The sequence below is a fragment of the Lissotriton helveticus genome, chromosome 11 (genome assembly GCF_964261635.1).
Source record: "Lissotriton helveticus chromosome 11, aLisHel1.1, whole genome shotgun sequence".
Lineage (NCBI taxonomy): Eukaryota > Metazoa > Chordata > Amphibia > Caudata > Salamandridae > Lissotriton > Lissotriton helveticus.
The window spans coordinates 24,341,404-24,364,674 of NC_136072.1; the positions used below are offsets into that span (position 1 = coordinate 24,341,404).

The 23,271-nt window shown below is 48.4% G+C and overlaps 1 protein-coding gene across 1 annotated transcript in view; it reads right to left on the minus strand.

Moving 5' to 3' along the window:
* The window catches only part of LPP (LIM domain containing preferred translocation partner in lipoma), a 656,183-nt gene that overhangs the window by 344,190 nt on the left and 288,722 nt on the right, over positions 1-23,271 (minus strand). The window contains exon 4 of the mRNA XM_078668172.1: positions 9,941-10,148. Within this exon, the coding sequence (XP_078524298.1) occupies positions 9,941-10,139 (199 nt within the window). The 5' untranslated portion in view covers positions 10,140-10,148. The remainder of the gene's footprint in view (positions 1-9,940; positions 10,149-23,271) is intronic.

Genomic DNA, 23,271 nt, shown 5'->3' on the forward strand with positions numbered 1-23,271 from the left:
GTAATGGACGTTTGAGCCCATACAACGGCCATCTTGAAGGGGTAACAAACTACCCTAAAATGGCGGCAGTGACTCTTGTTCCGGCACAGATGGGCACTACCGCCTTAGACACTAAGGCCGAGCCCTGCAGTCACCATCTCAGAAATGTCTGCAAAGAGTGCCCATCCATGAAGACAGTACCGAAGAGAGGACACTGGGAAGCAATAGGAGATAACCCAGGCCTCCTCCCAATAGAAAGTAACAAACATTGGCCAAGCCAACAGCTTTTGCTCTTTGGCGTTGCCAGTGCATACCTGCGGGCAAAGCACTGGCACATGTTTTCCGTCGATCCTGCTCAGCATAAGCAAAAAGTAAGAATATTGTCAATGCTGAGAAACATCTGCCAAAAATACAATGCAATGGCTATGGGTAAATGCATCTTCATGCAAGCATTTATGCTTTCCAATTAAGTCTGGGAAAGTGATTTAGAGGCTCTGCATTTGTATTTAATTGCCTCGTCTCCTGCTTTTAAGGCGCAGAGAGGGAATCCTTGATCAATGGGTCTGGTCTCAAGTTTCAATCTGCTGCTCTTGATTGGGCGGATGTCTTCCTCACGAGGCGCAGTGCAATAAAATAATATGATTCAACAGGCAGAGACACTCGAACATGCTTGCTCACTGCTCCCCTCTTCATCACAAGGATTACATCCTTTACATTTTGTATGAATTTTAATAAGAATAAATTAAAGAAATCCCATTTTAGCCACTCGCCTTAGCTAGTACGTTAAACAGATGAGGAATTATGGGTTTGAAAAATGACGTAATACATAATTATATGCAAGGAGGCCACTTGTTTTAATATAATGAATGCTTTTAAATGTCCCCTTTCTGCTTGGTTTTATTGTTTCTCTTATGTCAGCCTTCAAAAATCTGCATTGAAGCAGCAAACCACTTTACTGGAAATATATATTAATTGAACAATGTATTTAAAACGAAAGACTTCCAGTAGAGGGGGCTTACTGGACTGTATATTATGTTTTATCTACACCACAATTTATCTGTGATAGACGTTTGTTTATATTAACTAATGAATTGGCAAATAATTTCAAAATTTAAAAGGAATAATAAAACAGATGGTTACATGAATTATAATACACTTCGCAAACACAAAGAGATGATGGAGGGAGTGCTGAATCTTTTTACTCACCCCTAGTGACAGATCTGGGTTGAATCCATCACCGTTCTTTAGCCCACTCTGCCACCCCAGTTCAGACCCAGCTATATGCAAATCAGTCTGACCCTGTGCCTCATGGGAACAGTCCAGTCCGAACTGCCAAGCCAGTTCTTCCCTGGACCAGAAACAAGCATCCTGAGAACGGATTCTGGGTAACAGCCCTCATCAGCCAGGCTATCTTGAATCCAGTGGCAAAGTGAGCAAGGGGCACATGTCTGGGCATTCTCTAGCAACTTAGGGCGAACAAAGCAAACACAAGGATATGATGGACGGAGCGCTGAAACTTTTCAGACACTCACCCCCTGTCACAGATCTGGGTTGAATCCATCATCGTTCTTTAGCTCACTTCGCCACCCCAGTTCAGACATGGCCATATGCAAATCAGTCTTGACCCCGTTCTTCTTGTGCTTGCCTATAATACACTTCCTGAAGAGCACTATACATATTGTGACAGCTCAACAAGTTTCTCAGAGCCTGGCAGTGAAAAGGAGCACTAATTCACAAAAACCCTCACAAATAACCTGCAACGGCATGAGGTGCAGCCCGCAAAGCTGCAATGCCAATGGCCTTCCAAAGTCCAGATCAATATAATACCACCCGTGTCGGTAACACTAGGGTTGCATGGATCACATCTCTTTACAAATGGAGAAATGACTCTTGTAGCCATGTTGAACAAGACAAATAGAAACAGCAGCTTCTAATGTGAATCTACTAGTATCCACCACTCCCCTTCCACACCCTTATAAGTAGTAAAGAGGCAGGAAGAGGTCTTGTTGATGCTGAAAGTTGAAGGCTGAGGTAGTCCAAAGACTTGAAGAATCCACTCTAACTATTGAGACTGAGGGAAAAATTACAAGGAAGCAAATATTCTTGTTGATTTAAAATTCTGACACTATAATCCTGGAAATATAAAAAAGTTTTTTCACTCGATCACCACCATCTGAAAAAAGCCTAGAACTGCTGAAACTCCCCTTTCCAACGCTGTATTGGGTGTTTTGATTGGTGCTGTACTTCTTGAGATTACCCGCCTCAAAGGTTTCAGCTCTCTATAATGGTAGTATAGAATATATATATATATATTTTGTCTATGTTGTTATACCACGTGACACTTTACTTTTCTTTATTAGTTTTGTTGAGATGCACAATTTTTGCCCGTGAAGAAGGAGTAGTGTTCACTCCGAAACGCGTAGGACGTTGTGTCTGGAAATAAACCTGCACTTTAACCGAGGCCACGGCTCCTGTGTAATTCTTTTCCAAAATATCGGGAAGGAGAGCGCTGGTGGTGACGTGATTCATTCAAGGGGGTGGCTACCCCTGCCGTGAGCCCGCCGATACTGTGGCTTGGGAATAGCTACAACTTTGTGTATATATATATATATATATATATATATATATATATATATATATATATATATATATATATATATATATATATATATATATATATATATATATATATATATATATATATATATATATATATAATCTCTGACCACTAGTTTATGTAGTAGACCTTTGTACCTACTACCATTCCTATGTGATTCTTAGAGTTTATCAGGTTTGTATCCCTTCCTTGAGTGACTTTACAACTTGTACATTTGCAATTTTTTCCTGTTTGTATCTCTTATGTAACTCATGTAATCCAAAATCCTTATGCTACGCAACTGGTCCTTTTGTAATCTTCGGGTCATATTTATGCTATATAAAATCGCATTAAATCTATACTACTATTATAAAGAGAGCTGAAACCTTTGAGGCGGGTAACCTCAAGAAGTACAGCACCAATCACAACACCCAATACAGCGTTGGAAAGGGGAGTTGCAGCAGATAGACATAGGCTACACAGCTGCCCACCATATACATTTAAAAGGTAAAAGAAACTTAGGGACAAAGTAGTCCCTTGTGGGCGTTGGCATGGGCGTGTCAAACTCCATTTGGGCGTTGGCGTGGTCGTGTCAAAGTACACACATTATTACTTTGTGGGCATAAACCGTTCTCAGAGGGGCGTGGGCGTGTCAAAGTAGACACTCAGAGGGGCGAACCACAACAGCGTTGTCAGAGGGGCGTGCCACAAATTTAACCAAAAATGGCCACGTCATTCAGTAGCGCGCCTTTCCATTCACGATCCACCTTGAAGTTCTAATCACTTCTCACACGTCCGTATACAAACACCAAGGTGCGCCGCATTCACGCACATTGACATTCAGGCGACGTTAATCATATATAGTGCAACCTTTGTGGGCATAAGCGTTACCACACCGGGAATAAAACCCAACTAAAATAAAAAGGGGCGCGGCTTGCTCAAGCATAAAATTACGAAAAAAAGGGGCGCGGCTTTCGCAGACGCCGTTCTGATCACTTCTCACACGTACCTCTACAAACAAGCTGCGCCGCATTCACGGATCCTTGACATACAACCGACAATTTTTAAATAACAAAATTAACATTCACTCATTTAGGTATGTAACATTTGTCACAAGTCGCTGCATGAAGAAAAATAATAAAGGGGCACACAAGCTCCACATTCACTGACCGCGACATTCACGCTCCAACGGCTCCAGCGGAAACTGAAGGCAGCCAGCCAAAAAGACGATCAAAGACACTTCTCAATTGACTTTGACTCCGGGGCTCACACAGGGCCTCAAAAGATCCCTCGCAACCACGGGATCACGCTGTGCACTCTCACCCTACACACCTTTTTTTTTTAAACTTGTTTTTATTGGCATTTCGTTATCTGAACAGTACAGACCATGTAAGTAATCACATAAGCTAGAAAACGTAGGATAAAATTCAAAGAGAAAGGAAAAAGCGCAAGCATGTGAATCACCATCATGGGATCATTGGATTGGGTCTGCAGAGTCCGTACCGCGGTGTTGCCAAGTAACTGGGGGGACAGAACTCGGGGAGGGAGCATCTGGGCGTTTGCACGGGCATATCAAGAAGAGATGGGGGTCGGGCGTTAGAGGGGTCAATGACTCTCGTTTACAGTGAGCAGGGCTGCCAAAGGGCGGGAGTGTTATGTCAGATTGGGCATCGGGCCAATCGCCCCGGGAGCTAGGTAGAAGTGTGGGTCTGTGAATCGCCAAAGTACGTCATTGGTCAGGGGCTGCAGGCTCGCGGGGTGGTGGGGGGGTGGGGGGGGGGGGGAGGAGGGGGGATCGGTCGGGGTGGGTGCAGTTGCAGGTGTAGGCGTGGCCGGGTCATCATGGCGCGTCAGCTGTCGGAAACGATGCAGTAGCATGGCCCATTCCATAGAGATGGGTTGTTTATGGGTGCCTTTAGCCTCCTGTTCCCGCAGGGCGTCTTCTTCCGCCACTGCCCATTTACAGACTGCCCCTGTCCATTCTGCTGTAGGGGGGCCCTCTAATGATCGCCAGTGCATAGCTATACATCTTTTCGCTAGCAGTAACACTAGCTGTTTCAGAATGTGGAAAATGCCCAATGCGCTGGATTCCCAGGTGTCTAGGGTTGTGAGGCCCGTGAGGTCTTTCAGTGTGTTGTGCACCGTCCGCCACAGGGGGTGGAGGTCCGGGCAGCTCCAGAACATGTGACGGAAATCTGCATCTGGGGAGCGGCATCTGGGGCAGAGGAATTGTGTAGTGGGGTCAAATTTCTGCAGCCGCGCCGGCGTCAGATACGCCCTGTGTAATATTGGATGTTTTTAAAACGGGCGTTCTTAGACGTACGTTTTGGGGCTTCAAGCGCCTTGATCCATTCAGAGTCGTGTAATGGGCGCCCGATGTCCTCTTGCATGTGGTGCGCAGGGACACTAGGGGAGCACTCGAGAGTTCTCGTATCGCCTTGTATAACCAGGTGACCAAATGGCGTCCTACACCCATGCGCAGGATTGCGTGTATAACTGGATGCGTGTCTGGTTCGCCGGCCTGGAGGTTGTGGTAAGGATAAGGACGGAAACATTCGAGGAGCTGGCGATATCGGAGGAATTGACTGGGGGGGGGGGGGGGGGAGATCGAATTTGGCGATTAGTCGATCGAATGATTTAATCCGACCCTCCTCAAAGAGCGACTCCATGTCCGTAATACCGCACCGTGTCCACTCAGCGAGCATGGGGGCTGGGAAGTATGAATCTGACCTGGGCCAGCCGACCAACGGGAGCAATGGGGAATATGGGGTTGTCCCGGGAGACATCCGGTGGACCCGGAGCATACATTGACGCGCCACCGTGACCTGTATAGGATATGTGCGCCGCGGTTTAGTGCCCGGGAGAGGAAGACGGGTGAGCTCCGGCGTCGTAATCCTACCCGTTGAGGTATTGGCCTCTTGTGTATGCCGGTCCGCTGTCCAGTACGACAGCCATTGGAGCTGGGCCGCCAGAAAGTAGGACTCCAAGGATGGGGCTCCGAGGCCTCCCTGGGTGGTGGGAAGCTGAAGGGTTTTCAAGGCTACCCTGTGCCGGCCCGATCCCCAAACTAGGGCACCTAGGAGGGACCACCGGCAAGTTTGTAAAATGATATAGGAGCCGGGGAAGCATTATCATTTTAGCTAGGGCAATTCGTCCTATCGGGGCCAGTGGGAGTCTGGTCCAGAAAGCAACCGTCGGTCGAAAGCTCGCGAGCGCCCTGCAGTGATTGCCCCCGAAGATGTCAGCTGGAGAATGATAAAGTCGAACCCCTAGGTATCGGGGGCATCCGTGGACCATGAGATCCTTTGCGTCCCCAACCAGGTATCGCAGGGGGGTAGGCCCGGGTGGAAGGGGTATACCGTGGATGTATCCCAATTCACTCTGAGGCCCGAGGGGTCCGCGAATTCGGGAAGTGCCGTCCATATGTGGGTGAGGTCGGCCGTAATATCCCGTACATAGATGAGGAGGTCGTCCGCGTACATAGAGACGCAGTGCGTGACTCCCGCGAGTGGGATGCCCCAGTTCAGACCCCCCTGGCGTAACCTGATCGCTAGTGGTTCGACTGCTAGGGCGAAGAGGAGAGGCGAGAGGGGGCACCCCTGCTTCGTGCCTCGCCGGACCTCGAACGTAGCCGAGATGTGTCTCCCAATCCGAACCCGTGTAGACAGGTCTGTATATAGGAGCCGCGTGTACGCCATGAGTACAGGGCCGATGTTGAGGCGGCCTAGGACCGAGAAGAGGTATGGCCATGTGAGAGTGTCTAACACCTTTTCCAGGTCCAGGATGAGACAGGCGGAGCGAGGATACCTGTCCCGTACCTGGTCCTGAACATGGAAGACGCGGCGGATGTTCTGTGAGGTGTTTCTCCCTGGGACAAAGCCGCACTGGTCCGGGTGGACCAGCGGGCGTATGACCTGGGCGTATCTGTCTGCCAATACCTTCCCGAGGAGTTTACAGTCTGCAGACAGTAAGGTGATGGGGCGATACGAGCCCATAGGATGTGGGTCCTGGAGTGGTTTTAAAAAGGTCACGATTACCGATTACCGTGGTGAGCGGGGTAACACACCCTGATCGAGGGCCGTCGCGAACACCTGTGCCAGGCGTGGGATCACTAGAGGGGAGAACGTCGAATAGTATTCTAGCGGGAAGCCGTCGAGACCTGGGGCTTTATTGCGAGATAGGGCCCGTAGCGCCCGAGTAATTTTTGAAGGCGCTATTTTGGCGTCGAGCGCGAGTTTGTCGGCATCCGAGATCGTGGGTAGTGGCAGCGGATCAAGGAAATGGGTGACAGACGACGGAGAAAGCGAGTTCGGGGCGCCGTACACCACGGTGTAATAGCGTTGGAACGCCAGAAGGATCTCCGCCTGGGAGCGCACGAGCTCACCCTCCGGGGTGACGATGTCCATGATCGGTCTGGTTTCGGTGTCCTGTCGCGCCAGCCATGCGAGCATCGCACCCGTTTTGTCCCTGTCTCTATGGACTCTGGAGGCATAGGCCCTGAAATTATATTTCCGGAGATCTGCGCAGGCTGCCTGGTAGGCTGACTTTGCTTCAGCTGTGAGCACAGCGTGCTCCTCAGAGGATCAGCTTGTTTAGTAAGTGTAGCTAGGCGCTGTTCCGTGGTTGTAAGTGCCTGTTCCAACGTGCGCCGGACCCCTGTGATTTGTTTAATGCATTCCCCCCGTGCCACCACCTTGAACGCATCCCACTCTATCAATGTCGAAGAAGCCGTGTTCGTGTTGTGTGTGAAGTAGTCCTGTATGCTGCGTGTGTGCAGGTGGGTGTGAGGGGCGCCAGGTGAGCCGCAGTATGTGAGCGTCATGATCTGAGATGACCCGTCCCAGGTAGTCCGCAGAGACGATCGTAGGGAGGATCTGCGCTGAGCATAGAAACCTGTCAAGGCGGACCCGGAGGTTGTGAGGGATAGAGTGGAACGAATAAAGGCGGGTATGAGGATGTAAGTGTCGCCAAGCATTGGTGAGCGCCCAGTGCGTGGCCAAGCTCGGAACAACTCTAATTGTCGGAGTGCTGGGGAGCGCGGAGGGGGAGGGTGAGATCGGTCCAGGGAAGGGTCAAGCGCGCAGTTGTAATCGCCTCCCAAGACCCAGGGAATAGCAGTGAATTGGGCCAAGACTCCCGTAAGGTGATCCCAGAACTTGTCTTGCTCAGTATTAGGGGCGTATATGCTGCCTAGGAGGATCCCCATACCGTCTAAAAGCCCCTCCAGTAGAGCGTACCGGCCCTCCCTGTCCACCACCCGCTTGAGTTCCCGGAAGGGGGAGCCTGGCCTAACCCAGATTAAGGCGCCGCGGGCAAAAGCCGAGTATGTCGTGCCACAGAACGTCCCGCGCCATTTAGCCTGCAGCCTGCCCAATTCGGTGCCGTTAATGTGTGTCTCCTGTAGGAGAGCAATTCCAGCCGTCATGCGCTTGATGTATGAGTAAACAGAATAGCGCTTACTAGGCGTGTGGAGGCCCCGTACATTGAGTGTGAGGACATTAACGTCCGACCGTGGAACTGCCATCAATCAGCTCACCCTACACACCTTAACATGAAAGACAACGCGTGCGCTGGGACTCAAACCAGCCCTCGCAAGCACAATCACGCCGGCCAATACTTAAACCTGAGGACGAACACAGAACCAAGGAGTTGCAAATACAGCCCAGCTAAGAAGCCACATATGACAAACGCTGCTACTAACACTGCATGCAGACCAGGGAAAAAACACGTTACTCAAAGATGACAAATTGAAGGGGCACTGTCACATTAACCTCCAACTCAACGCGCTTCAAAATTATTCTAGAGCCACAATCAAATGAGACCAAAAATGTTGTATACCGTGAAATTTTACAATAAAATAGAATTTACCACTACAAACATTACACACATAACATTTCATCCCCGGACAACGTCGGGACGGGCTGCTAATAAATAAAATTCTAAAAAAACTCCCCCGTCCTCCTCCCGGTTCCAGCATGCCGGCTCCCGGAACTAGGCCATATACTAGTTCAAACTGATTTCAAAGGGATTTGTAAGTTATCCGAGATGGAGTGCCCGTGTTGTGTTTGTATAGTGTGGGTTCCATGCAAGGAAACTGGGCTGGCGTTAAAGGTACACATAGCACTAGAAGCGTAAAAAACCCTGATTTTTATTTAGTTTACCTAAGGATTAGGGATATTTAATTAAGAAAGGGGTTCGGACTCACACGTTTGCTTTGGCACAAACAGACTCGTTGTCACATGAAACTGTTACACTGTTAAATCGGTGCTTTTCATGTTCTTTCCACTGGAATAAATTTGAGTAAAGCATTTTTCCGTTGCTACAATCAAAATATCCTTGAAACACACAACTTGAAATGCACTTGGCTTCAGTGCACTGTGCGCACATGGGAGCGGTTTACAGTGTCAAGAACAGCCAGCTCAAGGAAAAGAGTGCGTGTTCAAGGAAAGCACATGCACGAGTAGCCATCGGTCTGCATGTCCGCGGGCAATACTTGAAATGGAAAAATAGAACTGCTGTACCAGAGTACCTGCTCCCTCGCAAAACAAAACAAAATGCTAGTACCGTCCCATTTAAAGCACTCTTAACTTGCTTATGTTGTTTTGTTTGTTTAAAGTGATGTGGGTTAAAAAAAAAAAAAAAAAAAAAAAAGAGTGGAGGGAACAGGAAAGTGAAAGCAACCGCGAGACAGGCAAGAAAGTGAAAGCGCCCGCGAGACAGGCAAGAAAGTGAAAGCGACCGGAGGGAAAAGGTATGTGAAAGCGACCGCGAGACAGGCCACGCTAATTAGAAACAGATGGCCCCTGTGCGCCGCTGCTCGCTCCCGCAAGATGGATGCCGCCACACGCACGAGTGTTCGCAAAGTGCAGACCGATACCAAAAGGTCATCTCCTAGAGCAGCGCATGCGTGCTGCGCTAGGCTCATGCATGACACTACTTGCTCCCGCAAGGTGGATGCCGACACACGTACGAGTGTTAGAAAAGTGCAGACCGATTCCAAAAGGTCATCTCCTAGAGCAGCGCATGCGCACTGAGCTAGGCTCGACCTAAAAAGCAGCATCAACTGAGGAAGTAGGCAAAACGGAGGAAAGACTAAGTTTCCCAGAATAAACTAAATACATGATGACAAACACAGCATCCATTTTGGACCGAGATGTTGGGTACAACTCATGATCTCAATCTCTCTTTACCTTCTCAGAACATCCCCAGCACAGGAAACCTAAGGTTTGGCTCTGCTAGTTGGGTATGGATCAATAATAGGAGCCTTGAATATCGACAGTAGTCATACAACGGATGTGCCGTCTACACATTGCCCTGGACAATTAAAGCAAGTTTGGACATCAGTGTGGAGAAGGCCGCACTTACCATCGTCCTCAGATTGTCCTTGCTTGTATGGATTGTACTTTGGCTTCGGTGCAACCACGGGTGCGAACTTCTTTGGTGTTTGCTGTGTGGAGATGGAGAGGCTGGGCACCCCGAAAGAAGGGGTTGTCTCCATTCGTGCAGTCACTTGACCAACGGGCTCTCCGGCATTCTTTGGTGGCAGCCATGATGGGAAAGACATGATTCACACCTGCAAAGAGAAGGTGAGGTCATTAAAAAACCACAACATAAGTTGATATTACATAGTCCTCTGAGGGAGAACAAGACAGAGCAATTGGTAAATGGAGGAACATTTCAAGAACGATGCAAAGCGTACTCCGCCAGTCTAAGGAATTGTTAAGGGGTATCCATGTTTACTTGGGAGGGCTAGGGAATGGAATGAACAAATGATTGTATGTGAATGAGCACATACTAACTGAGCACTATTAGAACATTGGAATGATGAGCGCTACATTAAGACAATGGGTAGCTCTAGGCTTATAATTGGTCTTCTAAGCCCGGAGCTCCAACATTCCAATGTTTAGTTAATGTTTCTCCTTTTTAATTTAAAACATTCTACCCTTAGTGGCTTGAATGTGCTAATAGCCTTATAGCCCTTCTGCCTCAGGCTATATCAGTTGTTAAAGGCCCTCTACCATTAAAGGCCCTCTCCTACAACTTAAGCCTATAACTCCGGTTCAGGGCCTTTAACAACTTGTATAGCTCTCAGAAGGGGTTTAAGGCGATATAATAGTGAGGAGGAGGAATACATCAAATGTAAACAATACTGAATCGATGAAACGTAAACAGCAAGAGAACCATCAATGCTGGCTCAATGTAAAGTGAAAAGACAGACTGGTTATATTTGCTGGATACTGAAGTTCCATTAGTAGATAAACATCTGTTGGCTTAAACGCTGACGTAGATTAACCACAACCTTGAATCAATTAAGAAGACTGAGCTTCTCAGACTCCAGAACCCTTCAAATCCTGGGTTACAACAGAGGACGGCTTGGTTAGGACTCACATGTGAACATACGCAGAACTGCTTTTAGTGAGTGACATATGCAGAATCTACCAAATGATACAGACTCACCGAAGACATTCACACAACATACCTGCCTGCCATGCTTAATCCCAGAATGCCCAAACGCAAATCTTAATTTTATAGCTTGTTTTTTTTTTTTTTTTAGAGAGCAGTCAAACCGCCTCATAACGGCTTGAAATCATAACTGTCTGTGGCAGCACACAGCACTCGTCACACTTTCACGTGCCGACGACTTCGGTCTACCAAGAGAAGATACAAGAGATTTGCGTATTATGCAATAATGTGCAAACCTGGCTCATCACCATAACCCTACAGAAATGCCCTCTCTGTGGTTGCCTGCAGCTCACATGCTTGGTAGTTTTCTTCTTTCACTTATCTAAAACAAGTCCCAGCGACTTATCTCGCAGACACTTTGCGCTGTGAGACTGGATTGTTGACTGAAAGTTACCGCAACCTGCATCTTATAGGTACAGCCAGCTGCAAACCTGTCCAGAACAGAGCTATTTTTAAAACTACTGCAGTCTAGGGTAAGTCTGGCTCCCACAGAGTAATACAGCGGCTGGGCAGGACGCTACCCCTCTGCGTCCTCCCTCTCATCCCAAGGTGGTTGGATCCAGGTTTGGAGTTTGAGGGCAGCAGAGAGCTCGATCGCCCTACCTCCGATTACCTATTTGGGCCTTCTCATCAGTTATGGGGTCCAAGGAAGTCTACGGGAAGAGTCAAATGCTCAATACTTCAAGTTACTCTCGGTCTGTCCCATGGACTGGGATCAACAACCCATGAGTGCACCAGGTCAGGATACTTGTAGAAGTTTGTCCCAGTGGGAAAATAAAAGCTTTAGATTTTTTGGGCGCTCTTCAAGCATAAATGGTTGCTGGTCATATCTGAAAAGGGCTTCACAGCGACTCGGCCAAGGTTCTGGGCGAAAGAAGCTTTAAACACTGAAAAGCTTCCGATGGCTGAAAAGGCTGCAACTGGTCGGAGTCTCACACATGTCCAACAGGCTCACATGGTCTGTTTCTCTAGGAATCGTCTCATAAATATAATTCTCAACAGGAAAGGTCTTTCGGCTGGAAGCCAGCTGCAGGCAGAGTCTGGAGGGAGACCTAAAGACAGAAGTTTACTAGCAAGAACCTTGATGGCAGAAAAAGAAGTCCTCTGGGGAGGGCAAATCCCTGCCGGAGGCCAAAGCAGCAGCCAGTTGTGGCTCTTTGGTATGTGGGCTGGCAATACCAGTGGGTGCGAGAGCGACAATGTCCAGGAGAACGGTGCCCTTCTATACCGGTCTAAATAAGTTACTTTCAGGTACCTTCAAGGTCTTCTACACATTATTAGACTTTAAACTATGTTCACAAATGACATCATCCTGCACAACAGGGCTGTTTTGAAATTCCAGCTGATCCTCCATTTCAGGAGTAGCCCTAGAGGCAATAACCCCAGACTTCAAGATATGTTCAGACCTTCCCCTGAGACTTCTGGCTGAATTATTTCTTTCCCCTATCATTAGAGGCTCTCTGCAGCAGAATTTTCCAGGCTTTCAGCAGGTCTGACAGAGTCTGAACCCCAAACACTGGAAGGCATAACACTGTTTGTGGGTGTAGATGAGGAGAAGGACAGTACCGTCATGGAAGCAAACTTCAGTCCTGAAGGCAACCATGGCACAAAAGAAAGTACCAAGGCCACACGATCACATTCAAGCTGAGGGGCACACTCTGGGATGAAAAGGGGCATTGCTATGAATAACAAGCTCAATTTCCAACCTCTTAGGTACTCAATTGAAATCTCTTCAAAACTGTGCATCGCTCACCAAGGTCCACCCCCAAGAGTCTGCCATTCTGAAATGCGTTAGACAAACGCCTGATGTGTGGTAATTGGCAGGGCTGGCGGGCTGCTAACCCAAACGATAGGAGTCACATCTCTCCCAAGAAGCACGCCTAGCTGCAAAGCACTGTGGGCAGATATTCAGAGTTGACTTCCCTATTGCTTCATTACGTGACCCAGTCTCATCAGAGCGGGCTCCAGGCGTAAAACAGTCTCCAGGGCCCCCGCGGTGTGGGGGGGGGGGGCGGCAAGCTCCAGAGGGCCCCCCTCCGCATAATAGTCTGGCCGTAGAGCTCCTGATTGAGTCAGGAGGGGGCCCCTCCACATACCTTGCAGGGGGCTCCCTCAAGTTTCTTTACGCCAGTGGCTCCAGGTTTTGCTGGTCTCCTTGAAAAAGAGCTTTCCTGGGGCAACACAAACCATCTCCCCTCTCGTATACAAACCTCTCTCTCGATTCTACCATCAATAATCCGAAATACATTAGGTTATTACTCGAGGAAACCTTGAACCAGCTACGGCTGGCCCAATTCAGACCACACTCTCCTCTAGGGAAAGTAAGTTGAGCCAACTGCCCACCGCTCAACACGGCCAACTGCCCAAGTGCCCAAGGGTCGAGACGGCCAACTGCCCAAGGGTCGAGACGGCCAAGTGCCCAAGTGCCCAAGGGTCGAGACGGCCAAGTGCCCAAGTGCCCAAGGGTCGAGACGGCCAAGTGCCCAAGTGCCCAAGGGTCGAGACGGCCAAGTGCCCAAGTGCCCAAGGGTCGAGACGGCCAAGTGCCCAAGTGCCCAAGGGTCGAGACGGCCAAGTGCCCAAGTGCCCAAGGGTCGAGACGGCCAAGTGCCCGAGGGTCGAGACGGCCATGTGCCCGAGGGTCGAGGCGGCCATGTGCCCGAGGGTCGAGACGGCCATGTGCCCGAGGGTCGAGACGGCCATGTGCCCGAGGGTCGAGACGGCCATGTGCCCAAGGGTCGAGACGGCCATGTGCCCAAGGGTCGAGACGGCCATGTGCCCAAGGGTCGAGACGGCCATGTGCCCAAGGGTCGAGACGGCCATGTGCCCAAGGGTCGAGACGGCCATGTGCCCAAGGGTCGAGACGGCCATGTGCCCAAGGGTCGAGACGGCCATGTGCCCAAGGGTCGAGACGGCCATGTGCCCAAGGGTCGAGACGGCCATGTGCCCAAGGGTCGAGACGGCCATGTGCCCAAGGGTCGAGACGGCCAAGTGCGCAAAGGTCGAGACGGCCAAGTGCGCAAAGGTCGAGACGGCCAAGTGCGCAAAGGTCGAGACGGCCAAGTGCCCAAGGGTCGAGACGGCCAAGTGCGCAAAGGTCGAGACGGCCAAGTGCGCAAAGGTCGAGACGGCCAAGTGCGCAAAGGTCGAGACGGCCAAGTGCGCAAAGGTCGAGACGGCCAAGTGCGCAAAGGTCGAGACGGCCAAGTGCGCAAAGGTCGAGACGGCCAAGTGCGCAAAGGTCGAGACGGCCAAGTGCGCAAAGGTCGAGACGGCCAAGTGTGCAATGCTGCCTTCACTAAAATCATCATTTCATTTGCACTTGAGGAAGCAACACGAGGCGTAAAGTCAGAATACAAAAGGGAGCATCTATTTACGAGGCACACATGCTCATCTTTTGAGGACAGGCAGTAGCAGCACCACATGATGCTGGTCCAAAGAATGCCTTGAGAAGTCATTCTATGACGCAAGGAGGAAGGCATACTCGATGTCCATCGTAATGATCAGATGCGAGGCGCAGCTAACACTGGAGGACAGGCCCGCCAACCATGCTTGAACATGTATTGTTCCCAACTGATAGGCTGTTTGACCCAGTGGGTGTGTAGGTTGTCCCTCACATCCAAGGGCTGTAGCCTTTTTCATGTACTACATAGGCTAGTCAGCGCTGCTGGTCTGTGGCCTAAAGTCTTTGAGCAAGAGACATGCGCCTCGTTTTACAGGTCGGAGAAGGAAACAAGGGAGACCCTACTCACAAGGAAGCAGGGTAAATATTGTATTAGCAGAAACATTGGTTCCTGTGGAACTATATAAATGATCATATTAGATTGCGCAATCGCGATATGTGTAAGGGTTAAGTCGGAGAAAACCATACACAACTCAATTTTTCAGTACAAACAGTAATAGTTTATGCAAATGTAAATGCAGTTTTTTCAAAACAGCGGTGCAATGTATCCCCAGTGAACATGGAACATAGAAAATAGTGACTTAATTGTGACATATAGGTCCAGTTTCCAATATTTTGACAAGTCGACCATCACAGGAAATGTAGAATGGAGATAGCGTCATAAAATGATAATGGATGCGGATAGACGGTTCACTCAGTTTTTGTCTACGGTGTTTCAACCCCTATAGGAATGTGGGGTCTCTTCAGGACCTATTGGTATAGGGACATCTGGAAAGAATGTGGTCAGGGAGAGTCATAAAGGCAACCGCTTGGCTGTATGGGCAGGGACGGAGACGGCCTGTACTGGGAATACAAAGGGATGTGCCAGCGTGACGAAAGTGCACCACAGGGAAGTGGAAGGTGAAAGAACAGTACTCACATGGGTCCCGGCCGGGCACTGCACATGTGGTAAAAGGAATGACCAATGTTGAGTCAAAGGACAGCCATAATAAAACACAGATCTGAAGAAGGGCACAGCACTGTTCTAGCATGGAGAGGAATGACTGAGCATTCATAAACCTACGCTTAGAAACATTAGGAAATCTGTAAACCTCCCACAGAAACACTCAATAGTGATCTGTTTTACTTTCAAGGACGCTCCACTCTTGTTACCCGAACTTGTTGCAATGTATGGATAGATTGAGAACACCATCAGATTGCTGTCAAGAGGTCAGACAGTAGCTATTGTGAAAAATTAAAGCAATCAGCAAAAAGCAGGCACCTGGATCTCCAACAGACATCACTAAGAGGTAATTTCTTACCACCTGTGAGAAGTTGCCTGGTATATGATGTTCACTATTCTAGTGAGCACCTTGCACCAGTCCAAACAACCCTTATGGTGATGGTTGTAAGTCAACCTTATAGTCCAGCTATCCTAGAGGTAGCGTGGACAGAACAGTCGTAGGCTAAAGACTCTTGAGGGCGTGTAAAGCCAGCTGTTTTACCATATGTAACCCCTTGAATATCAAATGAAAGGACACCACACAGGATATATATATATATATATATATATATATAATATATATGTATTTATTTACTAACACACTCCTCTGAACTCTTTATGAGATCAGAGGCCAAAGCACATAACAAGTTACACTTAGAAATACTTTAAATAGCACAATTTACAGTTAGGCCCTAGGGGCGCGTAAAACCATATACTAAGTAAGTGTTATAAGAACCACGACTCGGGAAAAGGAAAGGCCTAGGGCCTAGAGAATCGCTGGGGCTACACTATCTGACCCTTAGGTTAGGATTAGGAGGCCCACAGGCGGCGCGTGCAGTGTCAGTACACTCGCACGAGAGTCGATAGAAAGTAAATGGGAACTTAAAAGGTAAGTAATTGAAGATTTAGGACACTTCCGGTCTAACTAGGAATATACAACTAACAAAATTGGACACTAGGTTAGTCAAATCCTACAGGAGCACCGAAGTAATCGCGTTACCTCACCCACGGGCTGCGGGTGCATAGGTGTTAAAGTGTGTCGGGTTTTCGCGTTGATTCCTATGGAGCCTCGGAAGAAGATGCTGCAGGCGACCAGGAGGAAGATGTCCGGGTGGATCCAAGGGTGGATCGGAGTTGAAGAAGACCTGAAAGCAGAGGGGACTGAGTCTAGGTCACTAGCCAGTGACCGGGTGGAACCAGGAAGGAACCAGATGTCGTCGAGGAGCAATCAGGTGCAGATGTGCAGCTTGTCGTTGCAGCCAGGCGGACCAGGAGGCGTCGAGGACGACCAGGTGCTGGAAAGGAGCTGTCTCACGAAGGTTCTCGCAGATGGAGGGGTCGGCTTCAAGATCAAAGCCAACAAGCCTAAGCAAAGGCAACCCACGCAGGATACACAAAAGGCTTCTGGTGCAGACCAGGAGGGTCTGAGGTACTTCACCTTTTCAGGGAAGCGAGGGCCAGTCTGGTGCAACCAGACCAGCGATGGATTTTCTCAAGGATCGTCGTCAGAGGGCTACTAGCCGACGGGCCAGCAACCGGACAACGCGTCGAGCAGAACACAAGCAGAAGGGCCCCACACAGATCTCGTGGAGTGTGGAGGGCTGGTCTTCGGTGCAAGTGGACCTCGGTGTCGGGGTGTCTCAGTCCCCAGTGCACAGCTTCGAGGATGCCTCAGGAGCTGCGCTGGTAGCAAGTTGAAGACTTTCCAAGTTGCCTGGTTCCACGGATTCCGACGCCTTCCACGGAGCTCAGCTGTGCTGGAGTCATGCAGTGGGGTCAGAGGAGTCCTGGAGTCGAGGTCTTGTCAGGCTCTGCGCTCGAGTACCGGCGGGAACGGGGACAAAGCAAGCCGTTGAGTTGCTGGATGGTGCCTGGTTGCCCAGGGTGGTCACTCCTTGGCCACAAGGGAGATTCTTCAGTCTTCAAGTCGGTTTGAATGTCGAAGGGTCCAGAGTTTCGTATCAAAGTTTCATCAGGATAAATCTAAATCTACTGGGTCAGCTCCTACCTTTATACAACTAAAGGGGGCTGGTTTACTCACTAGGTCCCTCCTATGGGTGGGACCAGGAAGGGGGGAGGTTACACCCCCTTTTCTTTGTGCAGTTTCGCGCCAGAGCTGGGGCTGGAGTGCCCCAGCAACCGGTTTGAACTGGGGTAAGCATGGAGCACCTAGTGTGCCCCAGGCATGTCTCATTCTATTCAGCCCTCCCTGTCCCAATACACCAAATCCTGTCTGGGGTGGTGCTCGCACCTCTCCAGGCAGTAAACCTATTGTCCAGGCCTCCCTCACTGGAAGGACTCCCAGCAGCAGGAGGTCAGACTTGTGTCTGTGGTAGCAGTATCCATTTTGTGACGCTGGGGCTCTGGTTAACTTTAACCGGGATAGTCAGCAACAACATGTCTTCTCCCTCTAGAAGGGTGGAATGCTACCCCCGTCACCAGAATTGGCGAGGGGGTAGTATTCCAAAGCGTATGACACCTTACACGACATGTTTGGATAAAGCCAAACCAAAGTTAGCATTCAACCGCGAGGATTATAATGCACTTAAGAGTATATGGTATGGCAATATCATAGAACAGCTATAAGGACATGGTTCCGAAAGCTGCAGACAGGCTCAGCTCATGCTAGAGAGCCATATCACACATACCCAAGCACTCTGCCTCCAGGATTGTTAAGGCCTGCCATAGGAGTGACTTATAGGTTACTATGTGTCTATATATAGGGTAGGTATAGGGATACTATACCTAAGCAAGGGGTGATTACACGACCATGCCCCAGCTGAGTGATCAGCCAGTTGTGTCAATTTAGGTGGCCAGCCAGGGGTGGCCTAATACATGCTGCAGCCCCTGGTAGGCCTTGGATGCACCTATGCCCTGGGTACCTATAGTACACTGTACAGGGGCTCACAAGGTGACCCAATTCTCGATTGGAGATGTACCTAAGGTACATGGAGTCCATTTTACAGAGAGAGCAGATAGCCTGGGACCCTGATTAGCAGGATCCTAGGCCAACTAAGTCGAAAATCAGCTCAACACAAGGCAAAAAATCTGGGGTAACCATAGTCCGGTATTCACCTTCCTACACCACCAACCTGATGAGTAACAAAGGGAGGACAGAAGGGAAGGTGAGCTTTAGGTTTATGGGAATGAGAGACGGGACCATGGAAATCCAAGCGATGGAAGATCACTGGGGGTGAGACTGGATGAGGAGAAGGGGAGGGATGTTGGGGAGAGGAGTTGGCCTAACGGCTAGGGCGGTCGACCTTGAATCTGGGGAACTGGGTTCGAGTCTCGGGAATGACGCTCAACATCCTGCGATTCTGGGTAAATCACTTAATCTCCCCGTGCCTCACAAAAATGAATGTATCCTTCTGTAACGTAAATGGTGCTCATGTAAAGTTCTCCGATACCCAACTCGGGTCAAGTTTGCGCTATATAAAACTGCTAAAAAAAAACAAAAAAAATGTACTCACCAGGCGAAGGGATGCAGCACAAAGGAGGAGGAGGGTCATTTTACACATCTCCGATGGACATTATAATTACCAGCTTTGAAATTACAGCAGAAGCATGTGTCACTGCTGTACTGTACTCTCTACGATGGGGTAAGGAAAATCCCGTTAGTAGTAGTGGTGTGCGGAACTCACAGAGTTCCACTCGGTGGAGTACCATAAACTCAGAGTTCCATGAGCGAGCGGAATCGACACTTTGTGCTGCTCACTCGCACTGATTTTTAGTGCCGAGAGCTTGTTCTGCACTGCTAAATCAGCGCAAAAAGCACCACACAGAGCAAGAGGGCGCTGCTTTTTGGTGCTGCTTGATTAGCAGCTTTCTCACTGTGAAGGGTCGTGACCACCCATACAGAGAAAATCGCGTGAGGGGATGATACCAGCTGTTGTTCATACTCATGTGAGAAAAAATTCTGCCACACGGAGGTTGGTGGAGTGCTTGCCAGAACCCCGTGTTATGTGCGTAACACGGAGTGGGCAAGAGGCCACCAACTCCACCAGCGGAGCAGAATTAATCCTCCACCCCCAATTAGGAGGTGATAGAGGTATGCTCATGTGTAATCCATCAGTTGATCACTTGGGTGATATCCACTCACTCCCTTATTTGTTCAAGGTCCAGAATAAAGGTGGAGTATTATTTCACAAATCTGAATAGGAATTGATCCAAGTTGGAGGATTGCAGGTTTCCAAGGTAGAGTTTTGGAATATGATGGAAAATGTTCTTTAATTTAAAACGAAATACTCTTAAATGTTTCTTCTTTTGTGTGATAGCTTTTTCCTGAATTCGAGAAAAAGAGATTTGACCTCTGTTAGGGAAGCATGGCGTTAGAACCAGGGACGAGGCACGTAATCCTCAAGGAACACCTTAGTTACTATAACCGTTGTTGCCAAGTATTTCGTACTGACTCAGAAAACACCATTTTGAATGTGATGCCCTAAGCCATTTTATGTGCAACTCCAGATCTCTGAAAGGAAATCTGACGTATTGTCCAGCAACGGCAGAGTGCCAAACACTGCCCCGCGAGAGTTTCTCCGTTTTGTAAGAAGCGAGTGTAAACTCATGCAGATTCTGGTAACCATGTGAATTTTTTGTATTAAACACAAAGTTTGGTGATGAGTGACATGAAAAAGTAAGTCCTATTTATAAAGTTTACTCTTTTTTAGGAATGATTATTGTCTAACACTCGATGATGTGAAATAGATCCGGTCTTAAAATGGTGGAGTACTTTTAGATACTGTTTTATACTCATCACCTATTTGATATTGACAGAGTTTGGATACTTATTGTATTGTGTATTATGTGTATTAAGCGGTTCTATTCAAAGTGACGTTCTATAAAATATTTTCTTGGAAATAAGTTATTATTCAACTAGTGACGACCTGCACTGAAAGGCGGTGGAAGAATGGGACAGAACCCGATTAATTTTCTGCAAGACGGTTAGAGTCAGTCAAACTGCAAGAGATCGATGGACATGCATGATGGACCTCCTCCTTGCCCGGCTTGGTGGACACCTCATCCATACTTACAAGATATCACTAACACAAAGGTCCTCAACATCTGACCAAGGTCCACCTCCACTGTCTAGCCATTCTAAGCCAGAGAGGCCTCCCTGGCGGAAGGTGGAGTCAGGAGGGGGCTACAAGAGGTAAGCAGGGTCCGCTCACTAGCCCGACTTGAAAGCCAACGCATGAATTATACGTCTGTAGCTTTTTCCTCAGGCTTGGTTCGAAAGCCAACTGGATCAGAGCCAACACATTCCATGTACGGCCAACTATGAGAAATCTAGAAACGTCCAAGCCTGCTGGCACTTGCAAATACTGTGGACTCCGCATTAAACACCTGCCAAATAAATGCGCGTTAGGACGCTGAATCCCTGGATTTTGAATGATCGGCTACGACACGCCAAGAGATTCCTTCTCCAACAGGGCAAGTAGAACAGAACAAAAGGATCCAAGACCTCACGTTCCGCCTCCTTAACTCAAACTTCAGGAGCGCAAATATTTTTTACTTGTCCTTCTGCAGAGAAGAGGGTGTAACTATGCTGTGTAAACAGCTGCTGCACCGCTCTCTCACAACAAGCTTGCCTAATTTTATACTGAAATGATCTTTGGATGCGATTTGCCATCAACAAAGTAAATTCTCAATATATTTAGGTCTGTTCCCAGGATCATTCTAAGATGCACCAACCACCTCTGCACGAGCGGTCTCTGAAAGCAGATGTCTGTCGGCCAGCAATAGCCCCTGCGGTCAAGCCTATTAAATCCGACCTGCAAAGATCATTACAGCTGCGTCAGCCGGAGGAGGTTTAAATGACTTAATGCAATTGTCGCTTTAAGATAAAAGGATATCTCAAACCAATCCAAATTGAATTCACCCATGGGTCAGATAAGCAGCAAAGAGTATGAATCCACATTCAACGTTTCTTTAAAAATGCTCAACTCCTTATGCCTTTTATCAACGGTTGTTCCTTCTGTGTCATTTCAATCCAGACATGCATCATCTTTCTTACTAAGTTGGTTTGGGAATGTTACTGTTTGGAATTTTCACCTTAATATGTTTCGGATGCTGCCAAAATTATTTACATCTCATTTTCTCGTAGATGGATGTACGTCAGTACAACACGATCATTTTGATTGCGGTACTTTACAACGCAGTTTTCACAATGCAAGTCATTACAACTACTTGCGTTGGAGGGCGCTGGATTGAGGATTAATTTAATTTTCTATTCCAACTCCAGCCCACGTAACAGTAGGGAAGGCGTTGGAATAGAAAAATCAAACTATTCCTTAACCAAGAGCGCCATCCAGCGCAAGTCGTAGTAATGACTTGCGTTGTAATGGCTGCGTGGTGAAGGTCGTGCGGTGTAAACACCGCGTTGTAAACGATGTTTCCCCTCGTAGATATGTCTGTTGCTTTGAGCGACAGCAGACTGGGGTAACTCGGGGGTCCTCAGTGGAACCTCTTATTCACTTCTGAAGCCCAGGGTTACTTATCTTTGTAGAGGCTCAGTCCAGTCTTCTAGCTATGGTTAATAATATCTCAAAACCCTTTGGCACAAGTCTTCACTGAGGTGAGGTGTAAAAGTGGCTGCTAATCCTATACCTTGCTGTCCTAATGTGCAATGAAGGTTTGGTGGGATGCAAGGTACAGTCAGAGGGGGTGCCTACGGTCATAGATACCGCCATTGCCAATTAATGGCCAACACCAACCCTCTGTGGACAGTCCCACAAGCCCAGCAGTGTTCAGTGATGGCAGAAGTGATTTGCTGCTTATCTAAAAATGTTGTCAATTCTTAATTCATTGAGCCACAGAAATATCCACACATTTCAATTCTAAATGAGTATATGAACAGAAAGCCTGAGTTACGAGGTGTATCATTGCTAGTGTCAGAAGGTCAAACTCTGAAGGCCAGGAAGGGGCTTTTTCATCTTTAGAGTCTGAGGGATGTGTCGGTAATGCAGGCTGCACACTAGAAAATGTCCTTGCTGTGTTTATAAGAATTGGGAACATTTTTGAAAAATGTGGAATGCCCTTTGGGGTAGAAGGGATTCAGCCTCGTGTCAAGTGTCGTAAGCCCTGTCATTGCTGCTTCGAGAAGTACATCCTCGAAGAACAAGACGGGCCTAGATCCAGTGTCAGTCGCAGTGTGCCCGGCCAAAGCAGGAAGGAAGTCATGGTGGAGGAGAAAACCTAGACAAAGACATCCGGAGAACAGAACTAACTCATTAGGAAAATTACCCAGTTGGGTGATGTAGTGCTGGTGGCAAATCCAATTCTAAGCTCAGAGATAAAATGCTGTCCAGCTCAGTGGTGCACAGTACCTCAAACTAAAACCGACCGGTCGTAATGGAACTTTATCCCTAAGCATCACGTGCATGAACGCACTGAACTTTACTAGAGAGTTACCACAAGCCCTCTGTCTCATCCCACGATAACACAACACAAGCGGTACACACAAAAAAGAAAAACAGACACCAGGAAGACCATGTTGTCTCTCAGACACTTGGGGGGGGGGGGGGTCTCAGGATATTTCACACGTGGTTCTGCGGATACCCCATACCCAATTACAACCGAAGCTGGGGGGTCGGTTATAGCTACTAGTGCACAACATAGGTCTTGTCCTTGCATGCAAGTGTACCGTGTACACGCATGCACGTGGCAGTAGAACCCAGCTTTGATAAACTTTGAAACATTGCCTCAGATCTGAGAAAAGGAAATCTCATTTGTGAAGACATTCTCAGGCTGGGAGAGTCTTTAAGCGACATGATCTGGGCTCGCTGCTGCGGCTCGAGGTTGGTTCTCTGGTCCAACATCTCGCTGCTCTTGCAGTCCACTCTTCAC